This window comes from Diceros bicornis, chromosome 3, assembly GCF_020826845.1.
Source record: "Diceros bicornis minor isolate mBicDic1 chromosome 3, mDicBic1.mat.cur, whole genome shotgun sequence".
In the NCBI taxonomy this organism is placed as follows: Eukaryota; Metazoa; Chordata; class Mammalia; order Perissodactyla; family Rhinocerotidae; genus Diceros; species Diceros bicornis.
The window spans coordinates 63597333-63617435 of record NC_080742.1 but is presented as its reverse complement, the minus strand read 5'-3'; the positions used below and the strand labels follow the sequence as shown (position 1 = coordinate 63617435).

The following is a 20103-nucleotide window of genomic DNA, read 5'->3' as shown; positions in this document are numbered from 1 at the left end:
CCAAATTATTGGTTAGCAGCTGGGGATGTAAAGGTTAGTCGTCATGGGCCTGTACTCTAGTTACTCACAATGTAATAGAAAGAAACACATGAACCTCTTATGATTAGGAAAAAAGGTGTAAATGATATGATGGAGATATGCACATTTTGTAAAAGGATGCTTTTTAAATTCACAAAAACTAGTTTTGTTTTTTGATCAGAGCTGCCACCCTTTGACTTAAAACAGAGAGTTGAAAAGACCATTACATGTGGCCACAAAAGTTTGTGAGAGAATCTTAGAAGATGTGCCAGAATGGAATATCATTGCCTTGTTCAGTTTTTCCCCGACCTTGAAGGCATACATTTTGGTATTCTTCAAACGTGTGTGAGAGTGTGGGTGTGTATTTATTTGTAATCCCAGGATTCTGAAGTGCGTTGCTATGGGTCTTTTCTCTGAAACCATTTGCTGATTAAGTAGTTGTAGTTTCACCAGAGCTGAAGAGAAATTGATTTTGTCTAACAACAACTTGTCACCAAATGAATAAAAAAGATTTTTTTTTAAATTGGCAACAAAGATTTTCTTTTTCCTTTTAAAAGAAGTCTGGTTTTTAAAAAATTGCATATGACATTTCTCCATAGTACCCATCTTCAGTCTATTTTTATCTCCCCCTTAAGGCATGCTTAAGCTAAGGGATATGTCATTGGCTTAGTATATATTGATAGTCTTTCTGAAACAGGATATGATATAGTGTAATACTTGCATAATCAGGATTCTGTCTAGACTAGTGAAATTAAAATAGTGACAGAGCAAAAGGAATCTCTTTCTAAAGTAGAATACATTAGGAAACATTGTTTTACCAGAATATTGATGAAACTTGCGAATATGGAATAGTATTTTATATCAGTATCGAAGTTAAGGTTTTGGGCCGGCCCCGTGGCTTAGCGGTTAAGTGCGTGCGCTCCGCTGCTGGCGGCCTGGGTTTGGATCCTGGGCACGCACCGACGCACCGCTTGTCCGGCCATGCTGAGGCCGCGTCCCACATACAGCAACTAGAAGGATGTGCAACTATGACATACAACTATCTACTGGGGCTTTGGGGGAAAAATAAATAAATAAATAAATTTATTGAAGTTAAGGTTTTAATATTTAGAATGCCTTGTTGACTTTTGTATATTAATCTTACTGGTATTCATCATTTTAGACTGACTGTCAGAAGATAAAGTGAAATTTATTTCAAATGTTTTAGTAGGAATAAAGAGGAACCTCAAACATAAGTGCATCTCAAAAAATATAAAGTATAGCATGCTGTCCATGATACAGGAGAGGGGAAAATGGTCACGTTGCTTGTGTTTTGAGCTAAAATATAATCAATAAACATTATATGTTAGTAGGTGACTGATGACTAGGAAGCAAAACCAAATAACAGTCTTAAATCCCAGGAGTTTTGACTAACTAAAACCAAGTTCTTAAATCTTTTTTGGCGTTTTGCATTTGTCTAGTACAATAATTTATTTCCCAAATTATTTTTTTAGGTATATTTCATTGAGAAAACTACCGAGGAACAATTTCAAACCAGGGACTGCCTTGAAATCTGCTAAATCAAGATTGCCACTTTTTTCATTCCTGTTAGCCCAGAGAGGGTGCTGGGAGAGTTACCCTCTGCGCTTGGGACCAAGCTTGATTGAGTCAGTGGGTTTCCCAGGCAGATGAATGACTTCTCTCTTATCTCAACTTTCTGAAAATATTTGCTCAATATTTCTGTAAAGCAGAGAAAGAATTTACGTTTTATCATTCAAATGAAGTGCGAGGGTTTTGAATTAATACATGGCGTAGAATCTCTACTCAGCCACGCACCAGCTTTGTGATCTTGGGCAAAACAATTTACTATTACTCAATTTGCCCGTCTAGAAAATGGACATAATAATAGTACTGCCTTCATAAGGGTATAATTAGGATAAAATGAGTTAATCCATGTAAACTTAGCAGAGTGCCCATCAAATGGTAAATTCTCAAAAAAAAAATTAACTAATAATATGATTAAGATGTAATTCATTTATCCCAAGATAAATTTTTGCACATTTCCTTTTAACATATCTTAAAATTGAAATAATAATGAATTTTCTTCCACTGTGAAGAGAGCTTACAGTCCTTTTCCTTGAATTATAGTAAATGACAATTGGTTAAAATTAATTTAACTCTGCATCCTCAGTTGGATCTGTGATTCCCAGCCTCTGCTTCAGAATTATATCATATGGGACCTTTAGCTTCATTTGAGAATCCTCGCAGCAATTTATGTTCTCTTCATTCAGGCCTCATCAGCCACCACTCTGTGGAAAAAAACATAGGTAATAGATGTGGAAATGATCCCACAGAAATGTGTATTGGTTGCCCTTTCTCTGATGAGAGGTCAGGAATAGGCATAATATAAGAAAAAGACAAGGCAAGCCAGGTAGTTGAATCTGTTAAATATATCTATCTAGATTTAGCTTGCAAAAGAGAATAGAAATGTTCCAAAACAGCCATAAATTCAAATCCATATGCTTCCTTAGAGATCTGATTTTGGTTCTCTTTTCCCCCCCTGTATGGGAGAAGGGAGGTTTTGGATGACAGAGCCATTATTTAAGGCAAAGATCGAGTAGTGAATAAGCATAGAGACTTGGTAGGTTCTGAGCCTTACTAATGCCCTCTACTCCTTTCCCTGCTTGTTCCCTCGGCTGAAGCTACACTGACCAGGCCACACCATTGCTACTTTCACGTTCTGTGAATGTTAGCTGTGTGTTCTGTGCCTGAGACAGGCAGCCATTTGATTGTATCATAGGCACCAGGATATTGAAATTCAGAAGCTCCTGGCACCTGGTAGATTAATTATTCTTGGGTTTATATTCCCTTTATTTTTTTGTAACACATTTCTTTGCATCTAAAATAGTGTCCACAAGTGTTTATTGACTTGAATTAGTGCCTGATCATTTTGTGTTTCATTATATCTTGGTGGCACTGTATTTTCAAATGCAAGTTCTGTGGAGAGTTAGATGTTTCCTATTCCTTTGTGGACCAAAGAAAATTCAAGTTTCATTTCTTGGGCTCTCTTTTTGTGCTTTGGACTATAGATTTATAAGACCATAAAATATTAAGCCTTCTAATGGATGGTTACCACTCAGAATGGTGTCCTTGTATGATGTTAATTAAATACTGTGACACAAAATATGAAAAAAAATCTTAGATACAAACACCAAAACATGTTAGATCATGTTTTTTCTTTTAGTGCACTTTTTCTACTTTTTAGAATAATAACAATGATATCACTTATGGAAACCTATTCTCTTAAAAGTAAATTTTTTGTTTGCATGTATATTTATGTTTTCTACTTTTGCAGTTGCTACTTTGCCGCTTTTATCAGAAGTGAAGCAAATGTCTGTTGTCTTGGGTGCTCGCCTAATTGATATAAGCAATTTGATATCAAATGAAGAGCCTAATAAGTTTTGAGTTTAACTTAGGATGAAGAGCAACTAGAAAAGTGATGAGTCCTTAAATAGTAAATGATTTTCAAAATATTAAACTTTTTTCTTTTATAGTGAGAGATTCTTCTTGAGGCTGAATAGAAACGGGCTGCCCAAAGCCCCAGATAAACCAGAACGACATTGCTCTCTCTTTGTGGTAAGTGGATCTTGTTTTATCCAGGAGGCGGATTCCTCCCATTGTATTTTATGTTACTTAGGAGAAATAAATTGTTGTGAGAGAACATAGTGAATTTGCTTAAACTATGTAAATACCACACAAATTATAGTAATGCCCAGAATTCTGAATACCACCATTCACAGTCACACCTTTGTTCCCTTGTGTATGCTAGAGCCTGTTACACTATTGCCATAGGATAGGGGTGATAGGGCTCAGGATGGCCCATGGCATTTAGTACATATGTACTTAAGAAATGTTTAAAGAGTGAGTGAGAGATTGAAATAAGAATCAGCTTTTCTTTTAAGTATTATTTAACATTAGTGGACTTACAGTAACGTTGATTGTAATGGTATTTTTTGAACGGGATTTGAACTATATGCTTCTGCTACAAAAATTCCATTAGGAACATTCATGTTCATCTTTGTCTTTCTTCTGTTATTTGTGAAAATAATGTGCTATGTCCTTTAAACGCTCTGCACACATTGTGAGTTCTAAAATAACCAGACTTTGTTTTTTGGTAGGATTTGGGTAGCAGCGAGCTAAGAAGGGACATCTATATCACCGTCCACATTATCCGAATTGGTAGGTACAACACCTGTTGTCAGGGTGATAGAAGCAGGGAGAAGAGACATTGAGAGGTCTCTGTGTAGTTGTGTTTGTTTGCTATGTGGATCAGAAAGAAGTCAAAGCAAGATATGAATCCAAGAATCACAGAATTGGGGAATTGTTCCCTGGCCTGCCCAAACTCACATACAACCTCCTCACCCACCATGAACAGATCTTGTGTTCTTTCCATATAGGTCATTAGGTAGTTTATTGTGTTTCATTTTGTTTTATTGGACTCCCTAAACATATTTGATTCAGAAATTTGGTATTCGTCTTTTTAAATTCTAATTTCTGTTAATAGCATAAATTACACTTTTAGGAGCCGGATTTCCTACAAGTTTATGAAAACTTTACACCAATTGACATTTTCTTTTCTTTTTCTTTTTTTTTTTGTGAGGAGATCAGCCCTGTGCTAACATCTGGCAATCCTCCTCTTTTTTCGCTGAGGAAGACTGGCGCTGGGCTAACATCCGTGCCCATCTTCCTCCACTTTATATGGGACGCCGCCACAGCATGGCTTGCCAAGCAGTGCGTCGATGCGCGCCCGAGATCCGAACCGGCAAACCCTGGGCCACCGCAGCGGAGCTCGCACGCTTAACCGCTTGCGCCACTGGCCTGGCCCCTAATTGATATTTTCTACAGTGCAGAATACTGCAGAACATTATTACACAAGGTGCTATAAGAAAAGGGTTCTGAAATACTGAAGACTGTATATTCTCTTCATTTGTATAATATCATTAGCTTATTAAAGGGTCTGAGAACACCTACAGGGAAAAATTAAAATGCCTATCCAACTTTGTTGGTCCTAGTTTTCCACACATTTGATTTGACTGTGGAAACATTTATATAATGTAACATTTATTAACATCTTGCAAAACACACTTTGGGTGTTCAACAATGAACTTGCACAATGAGGCCAGAATATGTTCACCGTTTTTACACACAAAATACCTCTAAAGGCATGCATTTTATAGCAGAGGAACTGGGTAAAATAAAGAATGGTGTAGCCTACACAGTTTTTCTGTTAAAACTAACCAGCTGATACTAGGAATTGATTCCCACTTCTTCACTAACTGTGCTACATTACTTGCTTGGGAATACTTCTGCAGGATAGTAATCTCTCTCCATGCAATCCTGCATAGCGATCTTTATTTTTATAGTCTGTTATTTTATGCTCATGATAACCGCACTGTGCACTAAGAGAGGCTATAAAACATGTTGTCATTCCTACATAGATTTTCTATTATTTTTTCTCATAAAAATCTGTTCGGAAAACCCGTTTTCATTTTATGCTATTTTTATATTTGAGGGACAGTAGAAATAAAAAACAACATAAATTGTCTTTGGTTTTGTTTTAATTTTCTTTTTATAAATGAATATGTGGGAAAAAATTTGGAAAGGATCTTTGAAAATATTGGACAAGTTGGAATGCATGCTGCTGTGTATTTATGAGATAAAGCCTCTGTCTGTTCCCAAGATGGCAGGGGTGCAGTTTGTTATGTAATTCTTCGTGGGTTTTTTTTTTTTAATTCAAATGTGTAATACCAATTGCTAATGTAACATATAGTTTTGGATTTCTTCATGTAAACATTGCTAAAATTTGAATATAATCTTCTACAGCTTTGAGAGAAAAAGTAAACCACTTTTGCTTTCAGAACTCTGTAAAAGCTATCTACAGGTTTTTGGTAGTAGAAACACACGCAGCAGAGCAACTACATACCCTGTTTGCCCGTGGCCTGGGTGACTGTCCTCCTCTCACCGGGTTATTGCCGAGGAAGCCGCTTCGGTAATATTACCCGTTAAAGGGCTACCTTTCAAATACATGGTGTTTGATAAATGATTGTATTTTTTACTCAGATTTTTATGATAGTTAAATTGTCAGAATGAATGTTGAATCAAAATTACCAATCTCCCCTCCCCTAAGCTTTGGTCAAATTAATACTTCTTTGAGATTACTGCAAAAACTTGCCTAATGATCACATTTAGTGGTTTGACATTTTGAGCCTTGAGGAGAAATAAGATTTAAGGTAAGACACTCTAAGAAGGGTTAAGACTTAGTCTGCTGCAATGAAATTAAGGAGTTGGAGGATTGCTGTCTCTCAGGGGCAGACACTTCTTACTTTTTCTAGAATGTCCCTTGTACCTGCTTTAGTAGGAAAAGGGCATGCTGACCCTCACTGGCTGCAGAGAGCAGGAGCAATAACACCTCACCTTGGAATTTAACCTCAGATCTTTGATTAGAAAGAAGGGAAGCAAAAAGAGAGAAACAGTTTCATATCCTCCTGCTCTTTCCACCTCTGTATCTCCCCTTTTGGCTTTTAGCTGGTTGCTAAATATTTGTACCTTTCCCCACTCCTACCTTCATTCCTACTTAGACAGTTTTCCTAGAAATTGGACCTAACTGTGAACCCTTACTAATCCTAGAATTGGGAACACCAGGGCTGGCATCAACTAGTCTTTTCAGTACAGTCATTAGACCAAAGGTTTCCACAGAACCGGGAAAGAAAACTTAAAATTGGGTGTCTGAGGATGTGAGTGGTGTGGAGGTTGGGGAGTTATGCTTCACAGCCGTCAGAGAGAGGGACGGAAAACTCCCTGGAGAGTCTCCTCAAGTTGCTGTGAGAGAACACTTTCCCATCTTCCCTATGTTGCAGTCCTCCCCAAGCACCCACAGTTTTTTCTTTAGTGCACTTCTAGCTAAAGGGGTTGGAAAAAAATAGGATGCCTTGTATAAACTCCTAGGAATTTAGAGCTAGAAGAGTCCTTGGGAATAATCTTGTTGAGAGTTCCAGGTTTTTTTTGTTTTACGTTTTTTTAACTAATAAAAATTTTTTTTTTTTTTTTTGGCTGAGAAAGATTCGCCCTTAGCTAACATCTGCTGCCAGTCTTCTCCCTTTTTTATTTGGTTTGTGAGCCGCCATGACAGCATGGCCACTGACAGACTAGTGGTGTAGGTCTGTGCCTGGGAACTGAACCCAGGCTGCTGAAGCGGAACTAGGCCACCGGGGCTGGCCCCATAAACTTCTCGTGTGATGTTAAATAACTGTAAAATACTCCACTCTGTAATTTTCTATTGTCTTTATCAACTTAGATTTATAAGGAAATGGTTAAGTGAGAAAAAAGTTATATTTTAAATCACGATATCAATAAAGATTGGAGTATATATTTCATCCTAATACAGTCAGTAATAATATTCAAAATAGAGACAAACTAGATTTTTTTTTCCATTTAACAAGTGATCAAAATTTTAAATTTGTTTAAATCAATTCTGTAAGTAAAAGTATGATTTGTTGACAGATTCAAATATGATATTATAAAAGGTTTGATTTGCAGGTGAAATTTATATTAAAACATAGATTGACAATTGGACACATATTACACCATCAGGTCATGAAAACATGATATTTGAAATTCTTAAGTTGTGCACATCTAAAAAGCGGCTGACTTATTTTGACCATGTTTTAGTTTTCATTCTGCCTGATAAACGAGAGGTTTTTGGGCTGCTATTTGTAAGCATTCCCGGAAAATGATTTATTGCAGAGGCAGTTTTTCTTTATTACTGATGAATGAAAGCCAAATTGGATATTGCCATCCCTTTTTTTCTATTTAACGTTGGATTGACAAGTGTTAGAGTCATCTAGATGGGCTATAGGACAGTTTCGCTCAGATGGAAACAACTTACAGGTCTGTTGCCAAGCACTGGGAAACAGATTTGCACATTTTTTTTTTGTTATTTTTCCTCACATTAACTTGTTATATTTCAGCTTCAGAATACTTTCTGCTTTCTGTCTTCAGAATAATCCCTTGGTAATTAAATACAATAATAAATTAAACTAGTATCTCAATGACATACTTAAAAATGTATAACAATGTTAACAAGTTGAAACTGTGTCAGAGTGAAAACCATCCCAGGTGATTCAGCGATTGGCTGAGTTCTCATCCGCCTGAGCCCTGGGTCAGGAAAGGGCAGGGTCATTTGGTCACCTGTGCTTACTTGCTATACCTTCAGGGAATCTCAAACTACTTCCTTTCAAAGGTGAAATATTTGAAATTGTTTTTTAAAAATGGAATTTTTTAAAAATAGGAAAATAAAATAGGCACCATTACTACCTTTATTAATGTGAACCTCGTGGAGTGCCTTCACGATTCCTTGGGGAGAGGGTTCCCCAGCTGGATCAGCTCTAGTCTTCCTGTTTGATAGACAATAGCTGATGCCCAGAGGTAAGCCCGAGGTCACCCAGCTAGGTGGTTGGAGAGGAGAGTCCAGAACTGAAGCAACATCTCCTGTTGCCCCAAACCTGTGTCCTTTCCGTGGCCCAGTCACATTTCATATGGCCTATCTTGTAGCTGTATCTATTTAAGATGCACTAATCAAATGGCTCCTTGGGCCATGTTTGCTTTTTAATTGGACAGGTCGAATGGGGACAGGAGAAAAAAAGAATGCCTGTAGTGTCCAGTACCGGCGACCCTTTGGCTGTGCGGTTCTTAGCATTGCTGACCTGCTGACAGGAGAGACTAAAGATGACCTCATCCTGAAAGTGTACATGTAAGAAGCACGCACATGGTGGGGGCTGAGGGGCACAGAGGCACGTGTGGATTCTACCTGGTGATGCTACTTTACATGGGTAATAGAAGAGCAAGGGATGGGTTGAGTCTATGAGCCATTCCTCAAAAGCTCAGTAATCTGTAGACTTGCTACAAGTGAGCCTGCAGTTACCACTTGCCAGGCAGAGAGATTATGAAATTGAGAACAAAAGAATATAGTTCATCAATAGATTGAACCGTCCAGTGTAGAGTATCTCCTCTGTGAATTTAAAACCCTAACATTTCTTTATCCCCAGAGAGTGAATTTGTTCTTAGAAAATGGAAATAGATTTTAATGTAAATTGATTAGAATTAGGAAAGAGAAGTTCAAGTGATTTCCCTCCTACTTTATATATTGTTAGATTGCTAGGGCTGCCATAACAAAGTACCATAAACAGGGAGGCTTAAGTAACAGAAATTTGTTGTCTCACTGTTCTGGAGGCTAGAAGTCCTAGATCAAGGTGTCAGCAGGGTTGGTTCCTTCTGAGGGCTGTGAGGGAGAATCTGTTCTTTGCCTCTCTTTCCTAGTTTCTGGTGGTTTGCTGGTGGTCTTTGGCGTTCCATGATTTGTAGATGCATCACTCAGATCTCTGCCTTCATCTTCACATGGCATTCTCCCTGTGTGTGTGTCCATTGCTGTGTCCAAATTTCCACTTTTTATAAGGACATAGTCATATTGGGTTAGGGTCCACCCTACTGACCTAATTTTAACTTGATTACCTGTGTAAAGACCCTATTTCCAAATAAGATCACATTCTGAGATATTAGGGGTTAGAACTTCAACATTATCTTTTTTGGGGGACACAGTTCACCCTGTAACACTCCACTAAGAAAATCACTTAATGTATTCCAAATCCTAAATTCAATGACTTTTTAAATGCACGTGGTTTTATATTACCCCACGCTGAGCACCGCCCCACAGGTTTGGAAATTGAGAGCTGACGTACAGCGACATGCTCAGAGCAGACCCATGGAGGGTGAGGCGGGAGAGGGAGGGGTTTTCCACATTCCTGGTTTGAGGACCACGCCACTGACCACCTCCATGAGCCAGCTTGCTTTCGTTTCATGTTCTGGCGGTCGAGTTGATATATCCAATAGATGTTGATAGTTTTTCATATGTGGAGGTAACACAACTGGCCCACTGCCTGTGGGGCATATACTTCAAGTTGCTTTTTGACCATTGCTGCAGGATTTCATGGATTTATCCATTCTCCACCCAGTGCCCCCAGGACCTGTGTCACACATTTGCTAATTAGTTGACAAAGATTTGTCTATATAGCCTGTGGTTTAGGACCGGAAACTCTCTTTATCTCTTTTAAGAGGGATAAAATCAATGACCTTGATTTTAAACTTGAAACTTTGTGGTGAATCTAGAGGAGAGTAATACTTGCTACTCTCTTTATCACATGGCAACCCTCAGTTTCAGTAGTTGGGCTTAAATCCATGATAATCCTCTTTCCAAACTCTACTGGTGGTCATAAAATATAATTTATTTGAAATAATACTGATGCTAATGGCCACCTCGCACAGTGCTTATAATGTTGTGCGAGGAACTGTGTTAGACACTTTGCACGTACGTGTCATGTCACTTTATCCTCATAACAAACCCTTGAAGCAGATGTTCACTTTTACACATAAGGAGACAGAGAGGCTAAATAACTTGCCCAAAGTCTCCTGGCTAATAAGAACAGGAACTAGATTTGAAGTCAAGACTGTCTGACTTTAGAACCTGAGCGCTCGTGTTTCCAGGTTGTATGTTTCTCGGTGTTATTTCACACCACTGTCTGGTAATGTGATAATGATGCTGTTGTGTGACATTGCTTTTTAAGTAAACCAAGTTCTTCACAAACACAATCTCATCATTTCTTAGAGTAGTCTTGGCAGGTGTGGGTAGCAAGTGTTATATTTATCTTGCCATTGGGAAAACTGAGGAACTAACAGTTGCATGCATCATCCTTGATTATGCAGCCAGCTAAAGAAGACCCATGAATTCCAACTCTACTTATGGGAGACACTCGCTCTCATAAAAATAAATTGTACTGCTCTTTGTGGTTTTTATTGTCTGTTTTTTCATAAATATCAAATAAGCTTTTGGGTTATTCTTGCTGGAAGAGTGATCTCTTAAAAATGCCAGTTCAGCAAATTATGAAGCTGTTACAAGAGGAATATTAGCCAGTCAAAACAGTCACTGTAAATTAAGAAGGAACGGTGAGTTTAGTAAAACATTTTAGGGAAGTGCCAGTTACAAATAATTTCGAAGAAATTTCTCTTTGTTAAGGTGACCAAATCCTCAGCCCGTCTAGGACTCAAATATAAAGCAGTCACAAGGACCTCATCTGAGTCTGGAAGATATTTCAGTCACCTACGTTAGGAACTTTGATTTTGTTTAGAGTTTTGTAGATTAAAAGCATGAATTCTAGAGTCACTTAACTATCTAATAGGAAGCAAGCCATCTTTCCTCCTTCCCCACTGAGCTGAAACTGGAGGCAGGATGTACTAAATGGCAGTTTGGTGTCTTACAGCTGGACAGGTGGGATGGTTTCATTTCATCTTAATTTTCCAGCCTTCCTAGATTCACTGTTCTGTTTGGTATCCTACTGTTAACTGGCTCAAAAATAACCTCCATCATATTCATCTTGGAAAAGCCTATGGTGGTGAAATAAATAAATATGTAAGCAAATTGTGAATTATCAGCTACAGACAAGATCACTAGGAAAAGGAATCTGTACTATGGAACAGCTTGATTGATAGTGTATAGAATCTTGATAGTCAGGACTCTTGGCAGGGAGCATTTGTGGCTAATAGGAGATAGTAGCGAATTTACAAACATGTCCAGATGAGGGAGGCTCTCCCTGGCCTAACTGGTGGAGTCCTGACAGTAAAGAGGGATAACAGACCCAGGTATTTAGGAACCATCAGGAGCTGCCAGTCAGAGGGACATCCATCCATTCATTCATGCATCTGATGTTTTTTAAGCATCCACAATGTCCGGAGTACTGAGGGAGACGCAGATATCAACCAGTCCTAGATCCAAAACTCAAGAAACTGAAGAGTCTCCTAGATGAACTATATCATGTAAACAAAGATAACATGAGCTAGCAAGTGACGAGAGCTAAAAGAACAAGGTAGAGATGTCTGTGAGAGTGAGAAGGCAGAGAGATGCCTTTCAGCCCAGAAGTGGGAAATTAACTACCCTTTGGTAAATCCTGCCAGCCTTTTGCCAGTGCCAGTTGTGTTAACCTCAGTTTCATTTTGCTTGGCCAGTTGTGTTAACCTCAGTTTCATTTTGCTTGGTTTGTTGCATTTTGGTGCTAGCCGAACTTGGTCAGGTTATTGTAGGCAGTGACTTGCTAATGTGAACTAACATTTATTGAGCATTTACCATGTATCAGGCATTGTCCTAAGCCCAAGCTCATTTCATGTTCCAGTATATTACCCGCATTTCACAGTTGAAGAAATCTAGGCACAGAGAGGGTAAATTTCTTGCCCAAAGAACATAACTCAGTTAATAGTGAGGATTCGAATCCAGGGAGTCAGACTCTTAGTCTGCCTTCCCCTGTACGCAGTGTTCTCTGAGATTTTGGTGGGGGAGAGGGGCTCTCCTAATCTGTCAGTTGTTCATCCTAGCTGCCTCTGGCATGAAGTAGGTGGTCATGCATTACCAGATATGGGCATTCCTGCTCATCTTGGAGCAACTATGCTAAAACCGACTGTCACTTGTGGTGAGTTGTTGGCAACTCCAAGGAGGTTTAAGGAAGTACATTATAGTGATTATACCCAAAAGAACAAGGGTGCTGTTAAGGTTGTTGCTTGATCTCAGGCATCATCAAAGCTTAATAGAATGTTAATGTTTTTATAGGTGTAACACAGAAAGTGAGTGGTACCAAATCCACGAGAACATCATCAAAAAGCTGAATGCACGCTATAATTTGACTGGCTCCAACGCAGGTGAGTATGTGAGGTTGGCTCACTCTCCCTACACTTTTCGTTTCAGGCCACTTCTTTTATTATCTGTGTGAGAAGGAAATGATCTGCCCTTTGTTTTTCTCTCTGTTCACTCCCTGTCTTTAAAAATGCTCAGTCAACATTCTGGTACATCTCCCTGTGCTATGATAGGCTTATAGCTATAATTCCCTCTAAAAATTGTATTCTGTTCTGGTTTGAAACAAGGCAGAGTATCTGAATTTGTTCAACAGTACCAAGTCTTGAGACCTCTAAGTTATTACTGATTGCTAAAAACCAAATGACAGTTATGTTTGAGCTCATGACTGTTGTGTGGAATAGGTTTGATGAATGGAAATCTGTCAGTAAGGAAAACATGCTTCACTGCCTATAGCTGGAAGCAGCATTATTGTACTGGGGAATAAGCATGCTGGCTCACATATTGAAATTGGTAAGAAGGAGAGTGATGTTGACTGCAGTGTCATGTAGAGAAAAATATATACACACTTGTTCAGAAGGGAACTGAAATAGTATATAGCATTGTAAGTTATATGTAATATGTGGTAGTCTTATACTAGTAACATATTATAGAATATATTATGTTATATAGTATATAACATATAAGTTATATAGATTATATAGCATATGTAGTGATGTCATTAAGTTGGGTCAGTAGACAAAAACTTGGTGAATATTGTCTGCTTCCTGTCACCCCTTCAAACCCATGTTGAAGCAAAATAAACTATGCAGTGTGTGCTTTCATTGATATAAAGAAACTTCAAATTAAGTAAGCTGTTATTTGAACTGAATGTATTGTTTTTTTAACTGATTTTTATTTATTTATTTTTATTTATTTATTTATTTATTTTTTTGTGAGGAAGATCAGCCCTAGCTAACATCCATGCTAATCCTCCTCTTTTTGCTGAAGAAGACCGGCTCTAAGCTAACATCTATTGCCAATCCTCCTCCTTTTTTTTTCCCCAAAGCCCCAGTAGATAGTTGTATGTCATAGTTGCACATCCTTCTAGTTGCTGTATGTGGGACGCGGCCCCAGCGTGGCCCGAGAAGCGGTGCGTGGCTGTGCGCCCGGGATCCGAACCCAGGCCGCCAGTAGCGGAACGCACGCACTTAACTGCTAAGCCACGGGGCTGGCCCTTAACTGATTTTTAAAGTATCTTGAATATAAATATTTGTGTTATAGTCTAACTTGTCTGGCAATTAGAAGAACCAGAATTTAAATTCAGACTACCTTTTTTTCAGGCCTGCACACATTTTGCTAGGCCTAAATGACCCACAAAGAAAAGTAACTGCAGACAGAAACTTATGGTTCAGTTCAATGAGAGCCATAAATATTCAGGCTGTAATGAGGGGTGAGGTCAGTTGTCTCCTCCCTCTCCCAAGAGTTGGGGAGGTAACTTGGGTTTTATTTGATTAACACAAAGTTCTGCATCTCTCACTTAATAAACAAGAGCCTTGCACTTACTGTTGAGGGCAGAGCCCCTGAAGGACTGGGAGGAGATGGTGGTAGCAGAATACAACATGAAGTAATAAGTATACTTTAGAAACTGGTACATACACTTGTCTTTGCATTTTCTGCAAAAGAATTATAACAACACTTAATTAAATCAACGAAAATGATTTAATTTAAGTATATCTTCAGTAAAATGGTAGAGGTGCTGCCTTTTTAAAACTTGTCTTGCTGAATTCGTTGGTAGACTTCTAGCCAAATCTAGTAGTTTTGTTTTAAACGCTTTGGTGTTTCTTGATACCACAGATTATTTTTTATCATTAAGCACACTATAGATCTGTGCTGTCCAATTCAGAAGGCACTAGCCACATGTGGCTATTGAGAACTAAATATGAGGCTAATACAACGCTAGGAGTGAGGTGTACTGTAATTGTAAAATATATACTAGATTTCAAAGACTTGGTACAATAAAATGAATGTAAAATATCCCATTAATGGTTTTTATATTGATTACATGTTGAAAGATAACATTGTAGAGATATTGGGTTAAATAAAATATCTTACTAAAATTAATTTTATTTGTTTTTACTTTCTTAACATGACTACTTAGAAAACTTTTAATTTCATTGGTGTCTCAGATTATATTTCTATTAGACAGTACTGCTCTGGACTTGATTTAAAGGATTTTTTTAAAGTTCTTTTCATGGCTCACAAACAAACTCATTATGCCTTGCTCCTTTCCTTCTGCCCACTAACTGTGGGTAGAGGAGTCTATAGCCATTGTGTATTTTGTTCTTTCTCCCCAAGAGTGCCTTTACTCTTAATTTGCTTGCATTTGCCTCCTTATGTGAATAAATAATATAAAACTAACCCTGACCTTCTAATTTTTCCCATGTATTCCCTTCCCTCTCTACCATCATAGATGCAGTCTTGACCAAGCGGGACGTGTAGACTGCTGAGATACACTTCTTTCCCAACTCCTGTTGACTCCCAAGCCTTTCTTCTTTCCAATATGCCTCATGCAGAACAAAATTCCTCTGTTGTTGGGTTGTTTGAATATATCATTGTCCAAATTCTGAGGTGATACCGAGTTGCCTCTTGAATAACAGTGAGGTTCTCGATGATGGGCTTTGGCTTATACCTCCAGATAGATTTCTATCATAATTGATTCTCTGTCCTTTGAGGCCTCTGTTAGGGGTCAGGGTTCCAGTCAAGCCAAACCACATATTTCGCTCTACTTACAGACAGGAGTCTTTGCTTAGAGACTATGAACTCTAAGAGCTTTGCTTCTGGAAATAGAATGTCCCAGGTTTGAATCAGTTTTACTGGGATAATAGTAGTATCATTTTTTAAGGTTGGGAGGATTTTATTATGAGGATTAAAAGAGAAAATGTATGCAAAGCACATAGCAGAGGACTTGAGACATAATAAGTATCTATTCAATGTTGACTATTATTGTTGTTTATTCACTCTGGGGTCATCATCTAGAATATTCTGCCCCTTCCTCTTAAGTCAGTTCACCTTGTTTCATTTTCTCAAAGTGGATCCTGATTTGATCTCCTTAATGAAGACTTCGAGAATAATACAGTTGGATTATTGATAGGTTGGATCATTGAACCAACCCTTCTTACTCTTTGTTTCTTCCATTTCGTCTCTGCTGATTTGATTGCTAGTATGTCTTCTTAGGTCTTTTAAATTAATTGTTGTCCTTCTGATTACATAGATTAACTCCAGGAGGGAAGAGCAGCTCATTCTATTTCCTTGGTGCTTAGGCATGCTCCACATGTTCCATGTGCTTAGTCAATTTTACTGACTGACTGACTACTTATTCTCGCTGGACTCCTGAGTGAGACTACCAGAAAGTGAGATACAAACCACCTTATTCCCTGAGTGTTACTTTTTCTGTTTATAGACACTGTACTGAAATGAAAAACGACACGTTGCATCTTTGGAAAGAGTGAAAGAAATCATTGTACTGTAGAGCCCTGTATAGTTTCCCCACCCTTTGTCAGAATTCATCTTCCATTTTGCTGCCTACTGTGATACTCAGATTCCTAGGCAACCAAATGTACGCTGTTTGTACTTGACTTCTGCTGCAAATCCCTGTCTGCTCTCCTGTCCTTATGGCCCAGCCCCTCTCCATCCTCCTCCCTCAAGCCTGAGTCCCAGCCAGCTGCATGCAGCCAGCATCTATCTGCCTTCTATTTCTCTGGTCTCCACCTGATCCCTTCTAGCTCTCTCAAGCCAAGGCAAACTCAGCCATAAGCCTCATCACTCCAAAATACTGTTCCAGAGAGAGAAAGCTCAGGAAGAAACTTTAAGAAATAAGTAAATAAGCCCTTTACTCCTTCCACTGAAGTTTCTACCCTTCAGTCTTGGTGGGTCATTGTTCTCTATCACCTTGATCTATTCTCTGTCTTGAGAAGAGGCAGTTATAAGAACAGCAGATAGGTATTCAGGAGCTGTTTGCCTTTGTTATTGGAATGGGGGCACTCTAATGACTTATTTAAAAGTAGTGAGGGAAGCAAAGGTACACGAAATTGAAATTGGAAATTGGAGTGCCCTAATGTTCAAACTATCACAATGGTTAGATATGTTGACTTCTACTGTTTTCTCCTTGGACCATGTAATTGTTGATTAAATGGAAGCAGTGCAGTCAGACGTTTTCAAGAGAGTTGAGTTCACTCAACAAAGTATTTTTTCCTGCTTTCCTCTTGGTATTCCTTGGTCATTGGTACTAAAAAATGAAAAAAAGAATAACTTTGAAATTAGTTTTGGAAACAAATTCTACCAGCTAATTTCCAGGCCCTTTATCCTTCATTGTATTTCCCTATCTCTTGCAGTTATAATCTTTTCTGTTTAATAGATAAAGGGACTAGTCTGGTTAACTGGATTTTTTCCCTCTAACCTAAGACTTACGCTGCAAAGGTACATCAACCACTATCTTTGTTGAGTTTAGAAACTGGGAGAAAATTGCAAGTGATCCATTTAACTTTTAAAGATTAGAAAAATTGAATTAACATATCTCTACGGTTAGATTTAGTTGGATTGAGTAATTCAAAATTTCCAAAGTTGTGCTCTGTAGGAGTTTTAAAATCCAAAAGTAATATTGTAAGAATTTGAGATTCTAAAAATATTCATTAAAATGAGCCTGGTTTAGGTTTGTTGAGCAAATGGTTATTATAAATGTCACCTCTGATAGACATTAGCAGTTGAATTCTAGGAATGTGGAATGAGACTGAGCCAATATGATTTTCTGAGGCAAATTCAGTTCTATGATTTGAAATAAATTGTATAAAAATCATTGGCTCTAGTTCATTATGTCCTAAGAGAAACTTCAGAATCTTTTCCTATTCTCTGTGTGTTTATGAAATCTTATTTCCTGTAGTTTGTACATGTAGCTTACCACTAGAAGAAATCATTTTTGCTAATCAGGTCGATTTCTACAGTCTTCTTTTTGCCTTAGTAAGATGAGTGAGTGTACATGGTTACATTCCTGCCAACTGTACTTTTTAACCCCCACAGAAGGTTAAAAGGAATTACCTAGATAAGGAGCCCACAGGTACAGGGAGAGCAGGTTAACTTCATGCAGGAAATAAACAGTGTTCTTTTTTTGAGCTGAAAGGAGGCTTTTGAGAGAGTCAGATTCTGTTTTGGGTGTTGAGCATCCTATCCTCACATAGCAATGTGGTCATTTAACTCAATATTAAATTGATATAATTTTAAAGGATTGTATCAATTCTCCTGACTTATGAACACTGCTTTTAGAAACTTTGCCTTCTAATATTGTTGAAAGAAAACTGGTACTTATTGGCACCACCTATTGACTAGAAATATAGCATGTGACTTTTTTGCTCACTTTTGGAATTTCCTGATTATTAATCTGTGCTCTCTTCTTTATTCTTTTAAAGTTTTTATTTTCAACTAATTTTACTTACAGAAAATTTGCAAGAATATACAAAGAATTCCTAATTTCTCAAAGGTTAGCATTTTACTACATTTGCCTTATCCCTCTCTCTCTCTATACACTCGTATATGTCTATGTATACTTTTCATATATACAGGTATATGGTTTTATATATATGTGTATGTATGTGTATATATATTCTTTATATATGGTCATTTAATATTACTGAATTGGTATAATTCTTACGGATTGCATCAGTGTTTGTGATGTGTATGCACACACCCACACACACAATATGCACACATATGTACATATCACACATACATACATACATACATTTTTTTCCCCCCTGAACTGTTTGAGAACAAATTGCAGCATGAATTCTCTCTACCCCTACTTACTCCAGGACATGGCAACATAACCACAGTACAATTATCAAAATCAAGAAGTTAACATTGATGTAATACCCTTATCTAGTCTGTAGACCTTATTCAGATTTTGACAGTTTTCTCAACGTTCTTTATAACCAAGGAAACCAGGCCATATTGCATGCAGTTGTCATATCTTTTTAGTTTCCTTTAATCTAAACTATTCTCTTTTAATGACAGTGAAGAAAAAAGATATAGTTCAAAATATATTAAATTATGCTTTAAGATATTTTTTAAGCTTTGTGCAGTATTAAAAGAAAAAAAAACCCAAGCCCAAATTATAAGCTCATAGAAGTAGTGATTAGCACTTAATTTTATTCTCTAAATTACTTATATTTTGCTAATGTAGATATAATCACTAGCAATATGTTTTGGAAGATTTGCTGTATAGGAAAAATTTGCAATTTAGCAAGTATTTTAATAAAATAATCAGATATTAAATTATGTGCTATGCTCTATATGCATTTTTAAAAAGTGATTTTCAGCCTGTGGCTGACTGTATGCTTCGTGTCATGAAAAAATTACAAATAAGAAATAATATTTGCAGTAAAAAGCAAACAAACCAAAACCTTTTTAACTTTGACATAATCCTCAATATATATCATTGAAATGTTGATATCCCAAATCAGAATAAGGATGGAAACTTTAAGACGAAAATTCTCCTTTGTTAAAAAGGAAATGTTAATTTCCTCTGAATGGTTTCATCCATTCCTATTATTATAGCTTCCACTCTTTGCCAAGGGGCCCCTCACCATCTCTCATTTCTGGTCAGTAAATATCTTTTCTGGTTAAGACTTAATGAAAGGAAACAATTTCAGATGTCTCTTATGTCCCTTAGTTTGACGTTCCATGACTTATTTTGTATTGCTTCAGTCTTATTTTCTCTATAACTCTTAGCCATGGGCTAACCACTTCTTTAAAGAAAACATAACAGCCTTCCCAAAACTTTGAAATAGCAGATCTGTGGACTAGCAGTTATAATCACAAGATTGTTGCTCATACTTACCATACCTTTTACATGTTAGAAGGCAGACATCCCAATGGATAGGGTTATCTGTTCAAAAATCTCAGGAAGATGATCTTCAGAAGGTGAGCCTTCAGAAGGTCAAGCCCTCTAATTTATCTTCAGTTGTGTCAAAATTGCATCCTTTAAGAGTTAATTTGGTTTAAGGAGACGGCAAAAATTGAATAATACTGGCTGAAAGTCAGGAATCAAGATGAGGCTATTAAGAAAGGAGAGTGATTTTGTTCTTCTTTTTTTTTCATTTTAAATTGGCTTTGAAAGTGCATCTGAAAGAGGGGATACATTTCCAAACTTGAGCAATGGCAACATTAAGGACGTAAGTGTTTGGGTTTTCAAGATGACAGTCTTAAAGGACAGCTGTCATTTGGGTAAACTGGTCCTGCTGGGTAGAGGCCTTAAGCAAGTAGGTCCCTCCATCTTGTAATTAACACAACATTTGCTAGGCCTCTAGTACTGTCGTTGCTCCCATTTTATTTCTTCGTCTAACCTG

The 20103-nt window shown here is 37.6% G+C and overlaps 1 protein-coding gene across 6 annotated transcripts in view; it reads left to right on the top strand.

Annotated features, from left to right (window-relative positions):
- DOCK4 (dedicator of cytokinesis 4) overlaps positions 1 to 20103 on the top strand; it is a 435612-nt gene that overhangs the window by 224142 nt on the left and 191367 nt on the right. For all 6 annotated transcript variants that reach the window (XM_058528497.1, XM_058528508.1, XM_058528478.1 and 3 more), the window contains 4 exons: positions 3552 to 3633; positions 4176 to 4236; positions 8674 to 8806; positions 12704 to 12792. In XM_058528497.1, the coding sequence (XP_058384480.1) occupies positions 3552 to 3633; positions 4176 to 4236; positions 8674 to 8806; positions 12704 to 12792 (365 nt within the window). The remainder of the gene's footprint in view (positions 1 to 3551; positions 3634 to 4175; positions 4237 to 8673; positions 8807 to 12703; positions 12793 to 20103) is intronic.